This window comes from Triticum aestivum, chromosome 3D (genome assembly GCF_018294505.1).
Source record: "Triticum aestivum cultivar Chinese Spring chromosome 3D, IWGSC CS RefSeq v2.1, whole genome shotgun sequence".
Lineage (NCBI taxonomy): Eukaryota > Viridiplantae > Streptophyta > Magnoliopsida > Poales > Poaceae > Triticum > Triticum aestivum.
The window spans coordinates 586,963,872-586,980,830 of NC_057802.1; the positions used below are offsets into that span (position 1 = coordinate 586,963,872).

General features: G+C 47.4%; 1 protein-coding gene across 1 annotated transcript; it reads right to left on the minus strand.

The window, feature by feature from the left end:
- Positions 1-12,263: 12,263 nt before the first annotated feature.
- LOC123075671 (germin-like protein 1-4) lies at positions 12,264-13,451 on the minus strand. The gene is made up of 2 exons (XM_044498225.1): positions 13,243-13,451; positions 12,264-13,142 (listed from the first exon to the last, which is right to left on the minus strand). The coding sequence occupies exons 1-2, from the start codon at positions 13,373-13,375 to the stop codon at positions 12,589-12,591; spliced, it is 687 nt and encodes a 228-aa protein (XP_044354160.1). The 5' UTR covers positions 13,376-13,451; the 3' UTR covers positions 12,264-12,588.
- Positions 13,452-16,959: the final 3,508 nt, after the last annotated feature.

Here is a 16,959-nt window from a genome sequence, read left to right on the forward strand (position 1 = left end):
GTCGGGGCTTATAAACTGGTCCTGGCGCTCCTCAACTAGCGAGGTGGGACTAAACTTCTGCGCCCCTTGCCTGGCAGCGCACACCCTTTAGTACCGGGTCGTGGCTCCAACCGGTACTAAAGGGTGGGTCTTTAGTACCGGTTGGTGCCACCACCCGGTTGTAAAGGGTGTGCGCTTCCCGTCGCTTGGCCTGGCCAAAACAGACCTTTAGTACCGGTTGGTGGCTTCAACCGGTACTAAAGGTTCTTCTATATAAGAAAAAACTTCAAAAAAATTCAGTTTCTCATCTTTCCCTCTGCTTCTTTCTCCTCTGCCCCGTCGCCGCCGCCCCTCGTCGCCGCCCCCGTCGCCGTCCTCGTCCCCGTCGCCGCGCCCCGCCCCGTCCTCCCGTCGTACCCGCCCAGCCCGTCCCCATCCCCGTCGTCACCGCCCGTCTCCGTCCCCGTCGCCGCCCCCCGTCGCTGCGCCTCGCCGGTGAGCTCCTGCCCCGGCCGCCATGTCCACACACACACACACACACAGACACATTGTTATAGAAATGTTAGCAATTTTTCTGTTTTTTAGTTATAGAAATATTAGAAATGTTAGTTATATAGAAATGTTATAAATTTTTCTATTTTTTAGTTATAGAAATATTTATAGAAATTTTAGCAATTTTTCTGTTTTTTAGTTATAGAAATATTAGAAATGTTAGTTATATATATAGAAATGTTAGAAATTTTAGAGTTAGTTTTAGCTAGATGAATTAGATTAATGTCAAATTGCTAGAATTTGGATATAGAATTTTAGTTATCACAATCCAATCATTTAAAAAATGTTAATTTTTGCGGGCATATAGTATTTGTTCTCGACGATGCCCGGCCCACATCCTCGCCGTCGACCCGTTCGCCACGACGTCCGGCTGACCCATGTCCGGGACTGGGCTCCGCCGGGCTGGCACTGGGAGGTGCTACCTGGAGGGGCGCGTCGCTTGGTGAGGAACCCGGCCTCGGGTCCCGTCGTCGACCCTGATCTCCTTTGGTGGCGTTCGCGTGGGCCACATTCGGTGCAGAGGGAGCCGGCCCCGCCGGAGGTGGTGCGTCGGCGTGTCAGGGAGGAGGACGAGCACGTCCATCGCCACATGGCTGCTATGGACGTCAGGTTCTCCAATACCTGGCAGGTTCTCCAATACCTGGCAGGTTCTTTGGGCAGATGACCGGATATATGATCCTGTGATGGTTCCTTGTCTTTGGGTGTCCACCGCCCGCGCCCCAAGAACCGCTAGTGGCCTAGATTATTCTGTAGTATTCGATCTTTATTAGCTACCTAGCCAGTGATGTATTCGAGATTATATATTATTCGAGACGATGTATTCGAGATTATATATTATTCGAGACAATGCATATTATGTACTATATGATTCAGTTTTTCCTTATTGATTGCATCCATGCATTGTAATTTTAATACTAAATTGTTTTATATTTCTTCTGTATAAGTTAATTAAAAGCTATGGCGGACAATACCGGCAGAGAGGGAGAAGAGGCCCTGTTCGAGATCATACGCAGCCCTAAGAGGCCAGATGATCTGAATGAAGAAAATGACGGCTCCCAATATCTGAACAATACCGGGGAGGGTGATGATAAGATATTCGATCTCGACGACCGAGCTGATGAAGTCATGAACTATAATTATGATTATGATGCCGCAGACAATGATTATGATGACGAATACAACGTTGATCTTGAAATAACAAAGACTACCGGCGAGGTATATTTATATAAGCAGGCATCTAGTGATCATCACATGTTTTTTTAGTTGAAGATATATTAACAAATCGATCTTTCTTCTTTCAGCCCTCCGGATCGAGCAAATCTGCTTCTATAGACAGCGGGACAATGCGCGGCCCGGGCAAAAAGTTGAAGGAGGGTGTAAAGTACAACATCGATTCCATCAAAGCTAGTGGCGAGCCCCTCACGCCTAAGAACATTGCGTACAAGTTCGTTCGTCAGTGCGGAGTTCTTGTGAAGGATCAACTCCCGATCTCCATTCAAGAATGGAAAGAGCCAAAAACTAAAGGCCCAGATGTTACTTGGATCGACGACAGAGCAAAACAAAAGCTTTGGGAATCTCTGATGGAACATTGCACCCTACTAGATTATTTCACTGATGCAGATGTGCAGAAAGTCAAGGACGCTGCTCTTAAGAAGATGCCAATTGCATTCAACACCCACAAGAAAACTGTATGGGGCAACTACCTCGCTGCAGAAAGGAAGACTCCAGAATTCAAGGGAACACTGGAGAACCAAAGAGAACACTGGCCCGCTTTCGTGAAATTCAAGGAATCAGAATTATCTAAGGAACGATCGAGAAAAAACAAGGCCAATGCCGCAAAAAAGACGCAGTTCCATAGGCTGGGTCCAGGTGGCTACGCGGTGGCAATGCCTAAGTGGGATAAGTATAAGCAAGAGATGGAGGATGCAGGGGTCACTCCGGTTACTAGGAGCTGGCCCCCCAGGTGCAGAACTTGGTTCTATGCGCATGGGGGGGCGTTGGACCCGAAGACAGGCCTTGTTTCGAAGAAGGCAAGTCTAAAAGGAGCCGAACATAAGTTACTTGACACAATAGAAGATGCTCGAAAGGGGGTGTTCACGCCCAACAGAGAGAACGACGAGCTTACGCGCGCCCCGGGAAATCCTGAACACCCGGGAAGAACGCGAGGCAAGGGCGTTATTCCCTGGTATGAGGGCTTTTCGGAATGGAACGATGACTACAGGACCCGTGCAAGAAAGAAGATGGAGGAGGAGAAGAAGAGGAAGCTGGAGGAGGAACAGAGGAAGCAGGACGCGGAACGCCTTCAAGGCCTAGAAGCAAGGCACGCGGACTTGGCACTCAAATTCCAGCAGCAGCAGCAGCAGATCGACTCACTTAGCCAGGAAAGGGGGTCTCAGCAGCGGCAGCAACAAGCGGATGATCATCCAGCATTGGATAGCACCGTCCCATCCATGCCGAGAAGCAGCGTTGGTTCCGCCCTGGGCGACGCACTGCTGGATACATACCCTGTGGATGACAACATAGAGAACATTAACTGTGGGCTACACTTCAAAATGAAGAACATATCCATGAAGGTAGCAGACGTCGTTGCTTTTACAATTACCCCCGAAGCAACCTTCCATTGCGCCCCGATTCCAGCGAGCTATGTTCGTGTCTTGGTTGATGAGGTGGTGGACCCATATTCGGGGCTACAGCTTGACATTCCTGAAGGTGACGACGAGCACACACTGGGAGAGGCCATACATCGTATCATCCTATGGAGACAGGATTGCATCATCTTTCGAAGTCCACCGACACCGCGTCTGCCGACTCCTCCTCGAAGTCCGTCACCGTGTAAGCAGACTCCCGCTCCTCCAAGTCCCCGAACGCGTGAGCAGACTACTGCTTCAAGTCCGGCACAGCGTCAGGCCACTCCTCCTGTTTCAAGTCCGACACCGTGTCAAGCCACACCTCCTGCTTCAAGTCCGGCACAGCGTCAGGCCACACCTCCTGCTTCAAGTCTGACATCGTGTCAGGCCACACCTCCTGCTTCAAGTCCGGCACAGCGTCAGGCCACTCCTCCTGCTCCAACTCAGCGACGTCAGCCATCTCCGCCGCCTCAGCAATCGCAGAAGAGACCCGCCGCAGCTATGGTGCGTAGCGGTACGACTCGAGGTAGTACAGGAAGTACAGGCGGAGACAAGCGATATAAATATGGTCCAAGCAGCCTCGCTCCTCTTCCTTAGAGGCCTTACGACATGACCGAGGAGCAAAATGGTGCCATAGTGCAAGCCGAAGTGGATGCCCATTTTGGACCGAAACCGGCACCGCCGCCGAGGGAGAAAGTGCTTGACGAAAAGATTGACCACTTCATTCGTATGGCTAGACCACCAGCTCCCAAGCCTGTTGACTCAGACTATGAGCGCCAAATCAGGAAGGCACATCGAGCACGACTATAGAAAGAAGCGAGCTCGAGCTCGAGCCAACAAGCAACTATCAAAAAATGCGGGAAAACTGTACCCCAGCTGGGAGAACAGGCGGCAATGTGGTAATAATCGAGGATCATATAATGCAGGCTGAAATGCTCAAGATCACTATTGGACAACTCCTCGATATCGAGCCCATGTCTCCGCTTAGAGAGGAGGAAATAAAATGGAAATATGTCCGGGGCCAATCTTTGGTCGAGCCCGAGGAGGTCAAGAACCTCCCAACGAGAATGTATGAATTGCATGGTTGGTACATGAAAATTACCAAGAGTTCCAATCGAGAGTCCCTCATGGTGCAAGTCGAGGAAGATCATTACTTCCATAAGAAAGCTCTGTCCGTTGAGTATTTAGAACTATTTCAGTTATTCAATCAAGATGCACTCGACAAATCTATCGTCAGTTGCTATTGTCTGTAAGTGATTTCTTTCTGTAATTTAAGTCTCAAGCTAGCTCTAGTGCTCATTGATTGATCATTAATTACCTGTAATTATATATCCTCACTATATATTCTTTTCTGTGGTATTATGCAGGATAAAGATGTATGAAATGAAAAAAGTTGGACGCTATGGCATTGGGTTCATTGACACAAATACCGTTAATGAATACACATGGAAATTGAAATGGTGTAGACAAGATGTAGAGAAAAACATGCTAGAGTTCTTGAAGCACCTCAATAGCAATGAAGATATACTACTTCCTTACAACTTCGAGTGAGTCACACTGTCTTGTACTACAAATTCTGTTTTTGCTTACTAGCTAGATGTTAATAAGTGTATAGGGTTTAGGGTTATAGTTGATTAGTGTTATGCACATGCCCGCTTAATTTATACATCCAAACGTATGCGCATGCAGGTTCCACTGGATCTTGTTAGACATTAAAGTTGACATAGGAAAAGTTGAAGTACTGGACTCACTACTTAAAAAAGAAAGTGACTACAACATCGTAAAGGGGATAGTCAACAGGTAATTTCAATCATTATTAACTATATCTCGGCCTATTTAGTTCGTCATTTCCTGATATGAACTATTTTTAATAACCCCTTTATTAATTTTCTTTGCCGGCGGGCAGGGCTTGGGCAAAGTAAATCAAGGTGACTCCAGGAAAATGGCGAGAAAAGCTATTTTGGTATCGACCCAAGGTAAGTAATTAAGTAGTACTAGCTAGCTAGCTACCATCTCTTTAATTCTTGTTTCAATACCATTAATTAATTATCATGCTTGATTAATTATTATCTGATTAAATTCTATTCTCTTAAAGGCCCTGAAGCAGGTGCCGGGGACTGAAGTGTGTGCATACTACTTTGCGAGAACATTCGCATGATGGCATCCGAAAGGAGCAGATCTGATAGACAGCAATGGGTACGTTTGCCAGAACACTATTCACAAATCTTACATGATTGTCGATATCAAGTCACACAACTAATACACATGCATATTAATCTCCTTCTTAACAGTTCAAAGACGTGCGGACCAGCTCCTACCAATAAAGCGCATATGAGCACTTCAAGAGGAAATAGCGGGCTTTTTGCTCGACCAGGTCATAGATCCCAAAGGAGAATACTATTACCCGCTACCGCCCCCATGAACCACTTGTCATCGTGCTCCGAAGGCACCAAGGCAACATGTAGGAGAAATTGTATATATATATATACATGTGTACGTGTGAATAATTAAAGGTGGTTGTGAGACATTCGATTATATATATATATGATCGGTTCTACGAGAAAATCTATTTATACATATGCGTAACGTGTACAATATGTAGTATCGTAAAATACCAGCAAACAAAAAAGAATTAAATGGAAAACACAAAATTAATGGAAAAATAAAAATAAAAACCAACCCCCCCAAACATTTAGTACCGGTTGGTGCTACCAACCGGTACTAATGGTCTACCAATACCCGGGCCTGGCTCGTGCCACGTGGTGGCACTTTAGCGCAGGTTCGTGCCGAACCGATAGTAAAGGGGGGGCTTTAGTGTCCACTCTTTAGTGCCGGTTGTAGAACCGGCACTTAAGGCCCTTACGAACCGACGATAAAGCCCGGTTCTACACTCGTGATAGTCCTACTAGGATTAGATATCCTACACGCCTCGGTCATGTAATTAGCTAGCCTGCGTGCTATCTATACATGTACCTTAGCCCCTGTAACCTGAACCACAACGAGAAAAGATCAAAGCAATACAAAGAAGTATTCAACATGACCGACAAGGTCCTGTGGCCATCTCATCGATTTGTTTCCTGCCTAGTTACGCGAGAGTTCCGTCGACGACGCCAACGTAAATCGTTTCGATTCGAAGAGCCGGCGTCCAGGTCGCTACGTGCGTGATGCAAAATCGATCAAGCTGCTAGCTTGTTTGCTTGCTAGCTTTGCACTACACGTGTGTAAGATCCTCGGTGATTTGATCTAGGGATCAAAAGCCAACAATTGGTATCAGAGCCTCGACGATCTACGATGACGGACAGCGACAAGGAGTCGGTGAAGTCCGGCAACGGCGGTTCCAAGGCGAACAAGAACGATGACAAAGTGAAGAAGGGCGGCAAGTCAGCAACCAGTGGTGGCGGAACGGGCGGCGCTAACGTGTAGGCGCAACGCAACATCCCCATACAGTACCCGATGCTCACGGACGCCAACTACGGCGTGTGGGCGGTCAAGATGAAGATTATTCTCCGATCCCTTCGAGTGTGGGAGGCCATCACGGACGACGACGTCGATGAGGAGTGCGACGAAGGTGCCATTGCCGCCATAGCCCAGTCTATGGCAGATTCCGTGCTGATGACATTGGCGGAGTTCGAGACAGCAAGAGAGGCGTGGAACGCACTCAAAGAGATGAGGATCGGAGAAGATCGCGTCACGAAGGCTCGGGCACAAGTGCTGAAGCGCCAATTTCACTAGCTGCAGATGGAGGAAACTGAATCAGTGAACGACTATCCCATGCGTCTGACTACTTTGGTGGGACAGATCCGCACGCTTGGTGCAAAGCTCGAGGAAACCGAGATTGTGGAGAAGCTTTTCAGTTCAGTGACTGATAAATTCACGTACATCATCGGCACGCTCGAGCAGCTTTACGACATCAACGACATGACCATAACGGAGGCGATCGGACGCTTGCGGACATGGGAGAGAATGCTCGTGGCTGTCGAAAAGGCAATGGAGGAGGTCGTGACCAACTCATGTACTCGCGCGCAGATTGGGAGTCCCCAAGTAGCAACGGGAGGCGCAACGTTGGCGAAGGCTCAAGCAACGCGAAGCGCGGCGGACAAACCGAAGAAGGAAATGGAAAAGGCAAGCCACAAGGTCATGGTAAGGCGGACCGATCTAAAGAGCGGAAGCCACAGAATTTGGATATGTTCGAGGTCAAGTGCTATAACTGCAACGAGGTGGGTCACTTTGCAAAGGATTGTCCGGAGCCTAACAAGCGGGAGATCAAGGCAAATTTGGCAAAGCAGGAAGACGAACGTCCAGGTCTTCTGATGGCCGAAGTTTGTGATCTCGTCCAAACGGTGGTTGTGAAACCAAGCCGGAAGGTGCTACTTCATGAGAAAAAGTAACACCAAAGTTATCCGGAAGCCAGAACGTGTCGTGGTATCTAGACACGGGTGCCAGTAACCACATGACGGGGTGCAAGGAGAAGTTCCTCGAGCTAGAATATGATGTTCAAGGCTCGGCCAAGTTTGGTGATGGTTCAAATGTGGAAATTTGCGGGCAAGGTTCTGTCCTCTTCGAGGGTCTCACAGGAGAATATCGCCTACTCACCATAGTGTACTACATCCCACGGCTTCGCAACAACATCATCTCTATCGGGAAACTTGACGAGAATGGATGCAAGGTGGATATTGAGAACGGAGTGATGATGATCTTCGATAACCTCCGGAACGTGCTAGCGCGTGTGAATCGCACGCGGAACAAGCTCTATATCCTCAACCATGATCAATCTCAACCGGAGTGTTGGCTCGCCAAGAGTGATGATGATTCGTGGTTATGGCATGCTAGATTTGGACACGTTAACGTCTACGCCTTAAAGAAGATGGCGAAGATGGAGATGGTATCTGGGATGCCGTTTATCGACCATGTTGATCGAGTATGTGATGGGTGCTTGGTTGGAAAACAGCACCGCAGGCCGTTCCCTGCTCAGTCTACCTATTGTGCAAGTCATGCACTCGAGCTGCTCCATGGTGATCTATGTGACCCTATCACCCCAGCAACTCACGGAGGAAAGAAGTATTTCCTCCGTGTGGTAGATGACTACTCGAGGTACATGTGGGTCGTTCTCCTACGATCTAAAGATGAGGCGTTTGAAGCGTTCAAGAAGCTGAAGGCTGCAACGGAGATGGAACACAAGCTGAAGGTTCGCGCTCTACGGACAGATCGCGGCGGAGAGTTTACGTCGAACGAGTTCAATGACTACTGCGAGAAGATTCGCATAAAGAAGGTCCTCACGGCACCTTATACGCCACAGCAGAACGGGGCTGTTCAAAGGCGCAATCGAACCGCCGTTGACATGGCGAGAAGTTTACTCAAGAGCAAGAACTTGCCGGGGACATTTTGGGGAGAAGTTGTCTCGACAGCGGTCTATCTTCTCAACCGGGCTCCAACGAAGGCGGTGATCGGCAAGATTCCATATGAAGCAATTTACAGAAGTAAGCCGAATGTGTCTCATCTACGGACGTTCGGGTGCGTGGCGCATGTGAAGACGGCGGAGCCGCATCTCTCAAAGCTTGCCGATCGTAGCACCAAGATGGTGTTCATTGGGTACGAGAGGAGTTCCAGCACCAAGGCATACCGCTTCTACGATTCACGAACCAAGCGTCTACGGATTTCACACGACGTCGTGTTTGAAGAAAACCAAGCGTGCAATTGGAGCGCAACAGCCAACGATGCTCCAAACGGTAATATATTCACAGTTGAATTTCCAGCTGATGATGATGCAGGGGAGAACGTCCAGGTGGTTGGCAAGACGCCCAACCAACGTGACCGCAATGGTAATGATCACCATAGTGCCGACACCGATGACGACGCGCATGGGTCGCAAGGTGATAGCGACAATGACACGCATGACACGGGCGGAGATCTCGGGAATGACATCGACAACGAGGCGCATAGTGATGATGACAATCAAGATGATGGTCACGATCACGACGACTACGCCGACGACGCGGATGCCAACGACCCGGCATCTACCACGCCCGAGACTCAACCGTCTTCCTCAAGTGCATCGACACCAACACAATTTGTGTCACCTCCTTCGCAAGCCACAACGGATTCTTCCGGGCCTCGTCGCTACAAGACCCTCAAGAAAGTCTACAAGTACGCAAAGCCAGTTACGTTCGAGTACTCCGCACTATGTCTGCTTGGAGTTGAGGAGCCAGCGAACTTCGTAGAAGCGAGCAAAAGTTCAAGTTGGACGCACGCCATGGATGAGGAGATGAAGGCGATCGAGAGTAATGGCACGTGGACTTTGGTAACCCGACCTCCGAACCAAAAGGCCATAGGTTTGAAGTGGGTTTACAAGTTAAAGAAGGACATGAAGGGTGCCATTGTGAAGTACAAAGCAAGACTCGTTGCAAAGGGCTACGTACAACGTCAAGGAGTTGACTATGAGGAGGTTTTTGCACCGGTTGCTCGAATCGAGACGGTAAGAGTTCTCCTAGCTTTGGCAGCACAAGAGGATTGGAAAATTCATCATATGGATGTTAAAACCGCTTTCCTCAACGGCGATCTCATAGAAGAAGTGTACGTAAAACAACCCCTCAGCTACAAGAAGAAAGGCGAAGAAGGGAAAGTTTACAAGCTCAAGAAGGCACTTTATGGGCTGAAGCAAGCGCCAAGAGCTTGGAACTCAAAGTTAGACCGAAGATTGGTCTCAATCGGATTTAAAAGATGTCCCCTCAAGGATGCAAAAGACAGTCTACCAAGCACCGAAGAACAGGTGAAGGTTGAAGATGCGACCAAGGAGGAGCGCTGGTGTCAAGCTACGGAGCCGACGACAGCAAAGACGATCCCTAGGATGCTACGAGAAACGACAAAGACAATGCAAAGGGTAAAGCCTACGAGCAATCGTGTTTGGGATCAGGTCATAACGAGGATGTCGTGCTTAAGGGGGTGAATGTTAGAGTTAAGCACGACTTGCAGGGAACGTGCATGTATCCAAGTCCATCTAGGATTGATAGTCCTACTAGGATTGGATATCCTACACGCCTCGGTCATGTAATTAGCTAGCCTGCGTGCTATATATACATGTATCTTAGCCCCTGTAACCTGAACCACAACGAGAAAAGATCAAAGCAATACAAAGAAGTATTCAACAGGACTGACAAGGTCCCGTGGCCATCACATCAATTTGTTTCCTGCCTAGTTACGCGAGAGTTCTGTCGACGACGCCAACGTAAATCGTTTCGATTCGAAGAGCCGGCGTCCAGGTCGCTACGTGCGTGTTGCATGCAAAATCGATCAAGCTGCTAGCTTGTTTGCTTGCTAGCTTTGCACTACACGTGTGTAAGATCCTGGGTGATTTGATCTAGGGATCAAAAGCCAACACGTAAGCTCACGAGCGAAACCAGCCTACGATCCACTCACGAGCAGGTCGCCTGCTTCACCTGAATCGAGCGGCCGCCCCATCCGCTCTCGTTCGACCGCCCGTCGCATCCTCTCAACCGCCCCTGATTCGTTCTCGTGTGAGCGAGTTTTTCTCTTTTACAGAAGGGGAGCACTTGTAGGGGAGGGCCTTGGTTGCCTTGGGCCGAGCAGGAAAAAATGGCCCAATTAACCACAGGGGTAGCTGCCCATGCGACGTTAGGCCCAGTTCGCGGCAAACATAGTATCAACTTTAGATCAGACGGCCAGAAACGTTTAACAAATGAAATCAAACAGTCAGAAATGCCTAATTCCTGAGGGGGCAGGGATTAGGCTCAGTTTTACTGTTCTTAATATATGGATTTGGTTTTAATATTATTTTTACTCACCTGGAAATGTGTGAGAAGTCCGATCATAGGGTCACTAAATTATTCTTTTTGGGTGAGGTGAGGAACCGAAGGTCCAAAGCTATACGTTTTTAATACATGAGGGGTGAACAATGTTGGTTTTCAAGTTGAAATACCAAACCTCGACTTTTGAAACAACAGAAGGATCCTAATAAGGATACTAACCATACCATACAATTCACAAAATACTTTTCTTGCCATGCTGGAGACGGTCTTAACCAAACTACGCCAGGTTTTGCACGTGCGGAAGTCAAGTCAACAATTACGTAATAACAAACAAATACCCATGGATATTGTAAGAAATCTATTAAAAAAACTAAAAGAAAGGTATATAACCTAGATAAGTTGGACATATTTCTAAAATGGCACTAAGAGTTTGAGATTTTAAAAAGAAGGAACAACAAAAAGTTAGATCACACCATGAGTTTACTAGAAGGGTTTTATGCAATCGGAAATTCAGAAAAAGTTTTGATAGCTTCTCTAGAATATCTATGAACTTTCACCATTCTTGTATTTGGTTTTACTCACTAGATGTTTACTCACTAGACTACAATGTGTGAGAAGCATTGTCATGTTCTCATTAAAAACTACTCTTTGGGTGGTGAGGAACCTTATCTAGATGGTTTTAATAGATGAACGATAAAACTGTCCTTTTTTCTAACATCTATCCTTATAACAATACTAACCATATCATACCATTCACATGGATTTTTTTACGGTAATAATGGCGGTCTTAACAATGATCCGAACAAGTTTTGGCACACGCGGAAATCTAGTCAAGAAATTTGCAACAAAAAGAAGCACATGAGTAATTTGGGAAACTGATACTTTAAATAAGTCAGGCATATTTCAAAACTGATACTATAGATTATTAGATTTTAAAAGGAAGAAACAATGAACAGTTAGATAGCTCTATATGGTTTTACAAGAAGATTTCTGAATTTAATACAATTGGGAACTTGGAGATTTTTTATCACCTCGCTAGAATATTAATGAACTTCAGTTTCAATATTTGGTTTTACTACTATGATTTTATTATTTACCAGGCTGCTGTGTGCGAGAAGCGTTGTCGTGCCATCATTCAAAACTACTTTTAGTGATGCACGGAAATCAAAGCTAGATACTTTTGATGTATGAAGGATCAAAATTGTCTGTTTTTGAAAGTTCAAGTAGCAAACTTCGACTTTTGAAACAGCTGAAGGAGTAAATGGCATTTCTCCTCATAAGGGTACTAGCCATATCACACCATTCACAAAACTTTGTGTGGATTGGGACATAGTAAAGCAGGCTGAGTTACTGAACACCCGTGGACGCATTTATTTATTACAATTACACGTGTGCGAACATATTGCAATAAAACTTAAGACGTCATACGAAAAACCATCGATACCTGCATACAGCTCAACAACGAACAAAATAACAAGACGCTTTTCACCTAAAAGGCAGACGAGATGAGAAGACATATAGGACGTGTGGTGATAATATTACGTACGCAGGCTTTTACCGTGCAATCAAAGAGCCGAAATGAAGCACACGCTAAATCACGTACGCAAGCTTTTTTTTACACGCCTTTAATGTGCGTGTTACGCTCGGCGCACCTACGTGCTCGTGGCCTACTTTGGCTGGAACTTGGCCCTGATGTTCTCCACCACACCGCCGTCGGTCTGCAGCGCCCGGGCCAGCACGTCCGTCGGTACCCCCGGCGCCGCCCCGAACATCGCCTCGCCGAGCCTCTGCGTGCCGGGGAGCTGGCTGTCGAACGCTGAGATCGCCACGGCGGGCGCCTCGCCGACGCTGCTCTCGTAGTGCATCATGCCGCGCGGGAACACGAAGACCCCGCCCTTGGGCACGCCCCGGGTGATGTGCCTGCCGGCGGTCGTGACGAAGCCCACCTGCAAGGTTCCCTCGGCGACGAAGAGGATCTCGGTGGCGCGCGGGTGCGAGTGAGGCGGGTTCGTGCCGCCCCAGGGCGCGTAGTCGATGCGGGACATGGAGACGCCCAATGTGTTCAGCCCCGGGAGCCTCTCCACGTCCGCCGCGGTCACCACGGAGCCCATCGGATTGCCGCCGCCGTACACGTCGGCCGCGCTCGCCAGCCCACCATAGAAGAAGTCGTCGGCCGTCACGTTCTCCGCACGCTTGCACGGGTATCCGTTCACCCTCAGCGCTGCACACACACATACACACACGCATGCATTCCGGCCGGTCAGTGGTCGATCGTTCAAATATTGCATGCACGATGAAATGAGAATTGCTCGGTCACTCACGGCCCTGAAGGGATATGTAGTCGGCGACGCAGACGTCCTGGAGCATGTTGGGGTCGCCGGCTAGCGACGGCGCGGCACCGAGCGCCAGGAGGGCGGCGCAGGCGGCGAGGAGGACGGCGCAGAGCTTGGCCATGATTAGTCGTTAGTCTGCTTGGTCCTTGGACTTGGCTCGATGGCTAGCTGGCTGGTAGTTATCTAGCTCGTGAGAGCAACTTTCGGCTTGGTGAAGAGGGGGTGCTTGGGAAGTGGTATTTATAGATGTGATGGTACCCTAATGAAGACGCGTGAACGATGGGTCTATCTGTCATGTCTCATGTGATCAGTACACTTAATGACCAATCAAGTGTGAGCTAGAAGAAGAGGAGGCAACGTACGTACTACGAGCTTGATCGATCGTATGGGTTGGCGGTGTTTGTTAGGGATGTACGTAGTACGTGGGAGGTGCGACGGTGAGCAGTGCTTAATGCTTCCTTTTCAGGACAAACACCGTTGCTTGTCACGTTTTTTGACGGTGCAAACCATATCGTACGTACGAACTATCCATGCAAAACCCCCACGCATGCATGCATCTTGCACATAAGTGTCAGCACATGGCACACATCTTTAGTTATATAATACTCAACTCGCATGCATGTCTCTTTCTTTTTATTATATGATGGCGTGCACGCTATATTTGTGTGCACGTTCACATGTATTTTGTGTACAGGCCTATTCACGTAAACGCAAAACGTTCAGTATGTACTGAAGTCTAGCAGAGTTGCAATATTGGACCAATCGTCCTAATACCGTAAAAAAAATGGGGCTAAAACAGCACCCGCAAAGTCGCTATATGCCTTTGGATCACCAGAATTTATGAAAGACGCTCCATAAACAACCTCGTAACCTCTATATTTGGAGAATGTGAAGGATCGATATGAAGCTCGCTCAAAATCCCAACCGTCGGTGGGAAGTTTCAACTTCCTCCTTGCGCCACGACCAAATTTTGAGTTGTGCGGCCTACGATACACCATAGGCGAGCAACCACCTAGCTGTTAATGCCACACTCGCTCCATCGGATTTTCTTGGTGGCCCATCGGATGGACAAGTTTCTTACTGGGAAGCGTGCCCCTTGAAGGTGCCCGCAGTGGCCTATAGAAGGTTGCTACCCTCCCTTCTCTCCCTTACTCGAACCCACCCACCGGTCCATCCCAATCACTCTCTCCTCAATTCCAAGCCACCTTCACCCATGGTGCAGCAGTACGAACTGCCCCATACCTCCAGCTTTGGGGATGAGTAATCCGAGCCAGGCGAACCAGATCTCTTGTTGTCGCACTGAGCCTCCTCGAGGCGATGGACGAGGACCCCGTAACCGCGCTCGTCTCCATCTCCACGCCCGTGCCCAGCCCCATGGCATGAAATCCGGTTGTCGAGGAAGAATTCCAGGCCATACATGCCCTTGTTGAAGCATTCCCGAACGTCCCCGACAAAGCACAAACAACCAATCCCTTCACTGCAATCGCCATGGCTACAAGTAGTCTAGTATAATTAATTTAGTTTTATCAATGTAAAATCACTGATCAACTTTTCTACCCCTATGTAATGCAATATTATCTTAAAATGATGTTTTTGATCCATTCGATTGAGGGGTTTACCATTGAGTTAATGCAACAAGAGAAAAATAGATAGAGGCAGTCGTTTTGGTGACTCCACGTTTGTGCACGAGCCCGGCATCCTCCATACCCATATCAAGTGTGCTTCATAAATGATGGATGGTGATTAATTACAAATATGGCGGCTCTGGTAGAGTTGCTATAAGAAGTGAAGCTAATTGTGTATATGGAAGTGTTTAGTGTATGGTGTACAACATTAATTTACTGCTCACGTTCAACCTATGATTTCTGTTTTGTGTTTGTTTTTGCTGTTTTTATTTTGCTTTCAATTTCCTAAAGACGTAATGTTTTGTTAGTTCTTTCTGACATTGTGTTGTTCAATACTAAGCAAATATATCAATCTTATGGGAAATAACTTAGAAGGTCAGTTACGCAAATCCGCTTCGTAAAAGTCCATAGGTGTAGCATTGCTAGTACTTTTTTTTGAACACTGCATATATTAATTAGATTAAAAGATTACAATCGTTTGTTACAAATTTTGTAATGCATGACGGGTCATCCCCATTTACCAATCCATAACTCTATGATTTAAACAAAACCTAGGCCACCTTGTTCTTCTCTCGGTTGATTTCTCGTATAGTGCATTGAGGACTTGGAGCAAGAACTCCTAACGCTTCTAGTGCTTCCTTCTTCGGGTCAACAAGAGCCGGCCCATCTAAGGCATTATTGACAAGTAATATTCATGAACCGACAGGCATTCTTCAGAACGGAAGGCTTATGCAAAGTAACTGAAATGTACAATCCTGCAATACAAGTCTGGTTCTCCGCTTCCTCCACAGATGTGGAGCACGGCAGGAAGTCCCAAAATGAAGGGAGCACCACTCTGTCATAATCTCTTACTACCACATCAACGCTAGTAAGATTCTAAATTTGACCAAACACATAGAAAAAAAATATCATCCACAATACCTCTAGTACAAGGTCACTATCAAAAATATAATGTGCATCGATATGATGCCACTATCTCTTCTCGAGAAGAATTAATTAGTTTTCTACGACAATGTTTATAAATGCAAATGTTGCATGCAGCCATAGAAAAAGAGGTACCACATGTAGCATGTTTAATTAAAGTGAAATTAAATTATGTGCGAAGAATTTAAAATTTGTGTGGAGAAAGAGGCACCACTATCTCTTCCTGGTTTGCCTTGGAAGTGGGGCTGGGTGTGAGGAGAAATGGATAAGACACGTGCGTCGCGGGGAGATGGAATTGTACGCGACAGCCCCTTGATTTTCTGAGCGAAAAAATCGATGACGTGGCTGCTCTCACATGCTCCAAGATTCACGTTGGATCCAATGGTCCAGGATACGTTCGATCCCAACAGCTAAAAATCTGACGTAAGATTTTCAGTGATTTTGACAGTTAAAGACTACTAGCTAGTGAAACTGACAAGGCTCAATGCACTCAGGAAATTAACACCCACCGACACAATGAAGGGAACCAACGAATAAAAGCGAGTATACTGCATCCAGAACAATTAAAATCACACTTTTACGGGGTCCTTGATCATCATTATTACTTTATTAGTACAACACGAACAAGCCAGGTCATTATACTAGATAACTTCTATGGAAAAAACTGGAAACTGATGGTGCGTGGACGACCTAGCCAGCCGCGGCCTATCAAAAACCTAGGGTTCCTCTGCCTCCCGCCAGCACCGGCGCCGGTTCGCCTCGTCTCACGTGGCCTTAGGGCCATGGGGGCGGAGTGGATCCCGGCCCTTACCGGCAGGAGGGTTCCGGTTTTAGATCGTTTTTAAAGATTTGTTAGATTTATGTTCTATCGGGAAGGCGGGACGGTGGTGCCTCCTCGATGATGAAATAAATGTTTCCCTGCCTAGCCCCCGTTTCGGTGATGTGTCTTGCATCGTCGGTGGGTGTGTGAAGGTGTGCCTTCGGTGGATTTGTCTTTGGTAAATTTGCTTGGATCTGTTCGTCGTTCGTCTTTGTTCGTGTGTCTTCAGGTTGGATCCTTCTTATCTATTCTCATCGGTGGCGGTTGCTGTTCTGGTGTGTTGGTTCTATGGGGTTTTAGCACGACTACTTCCCGACTTTCTAGTACAACAAGGCT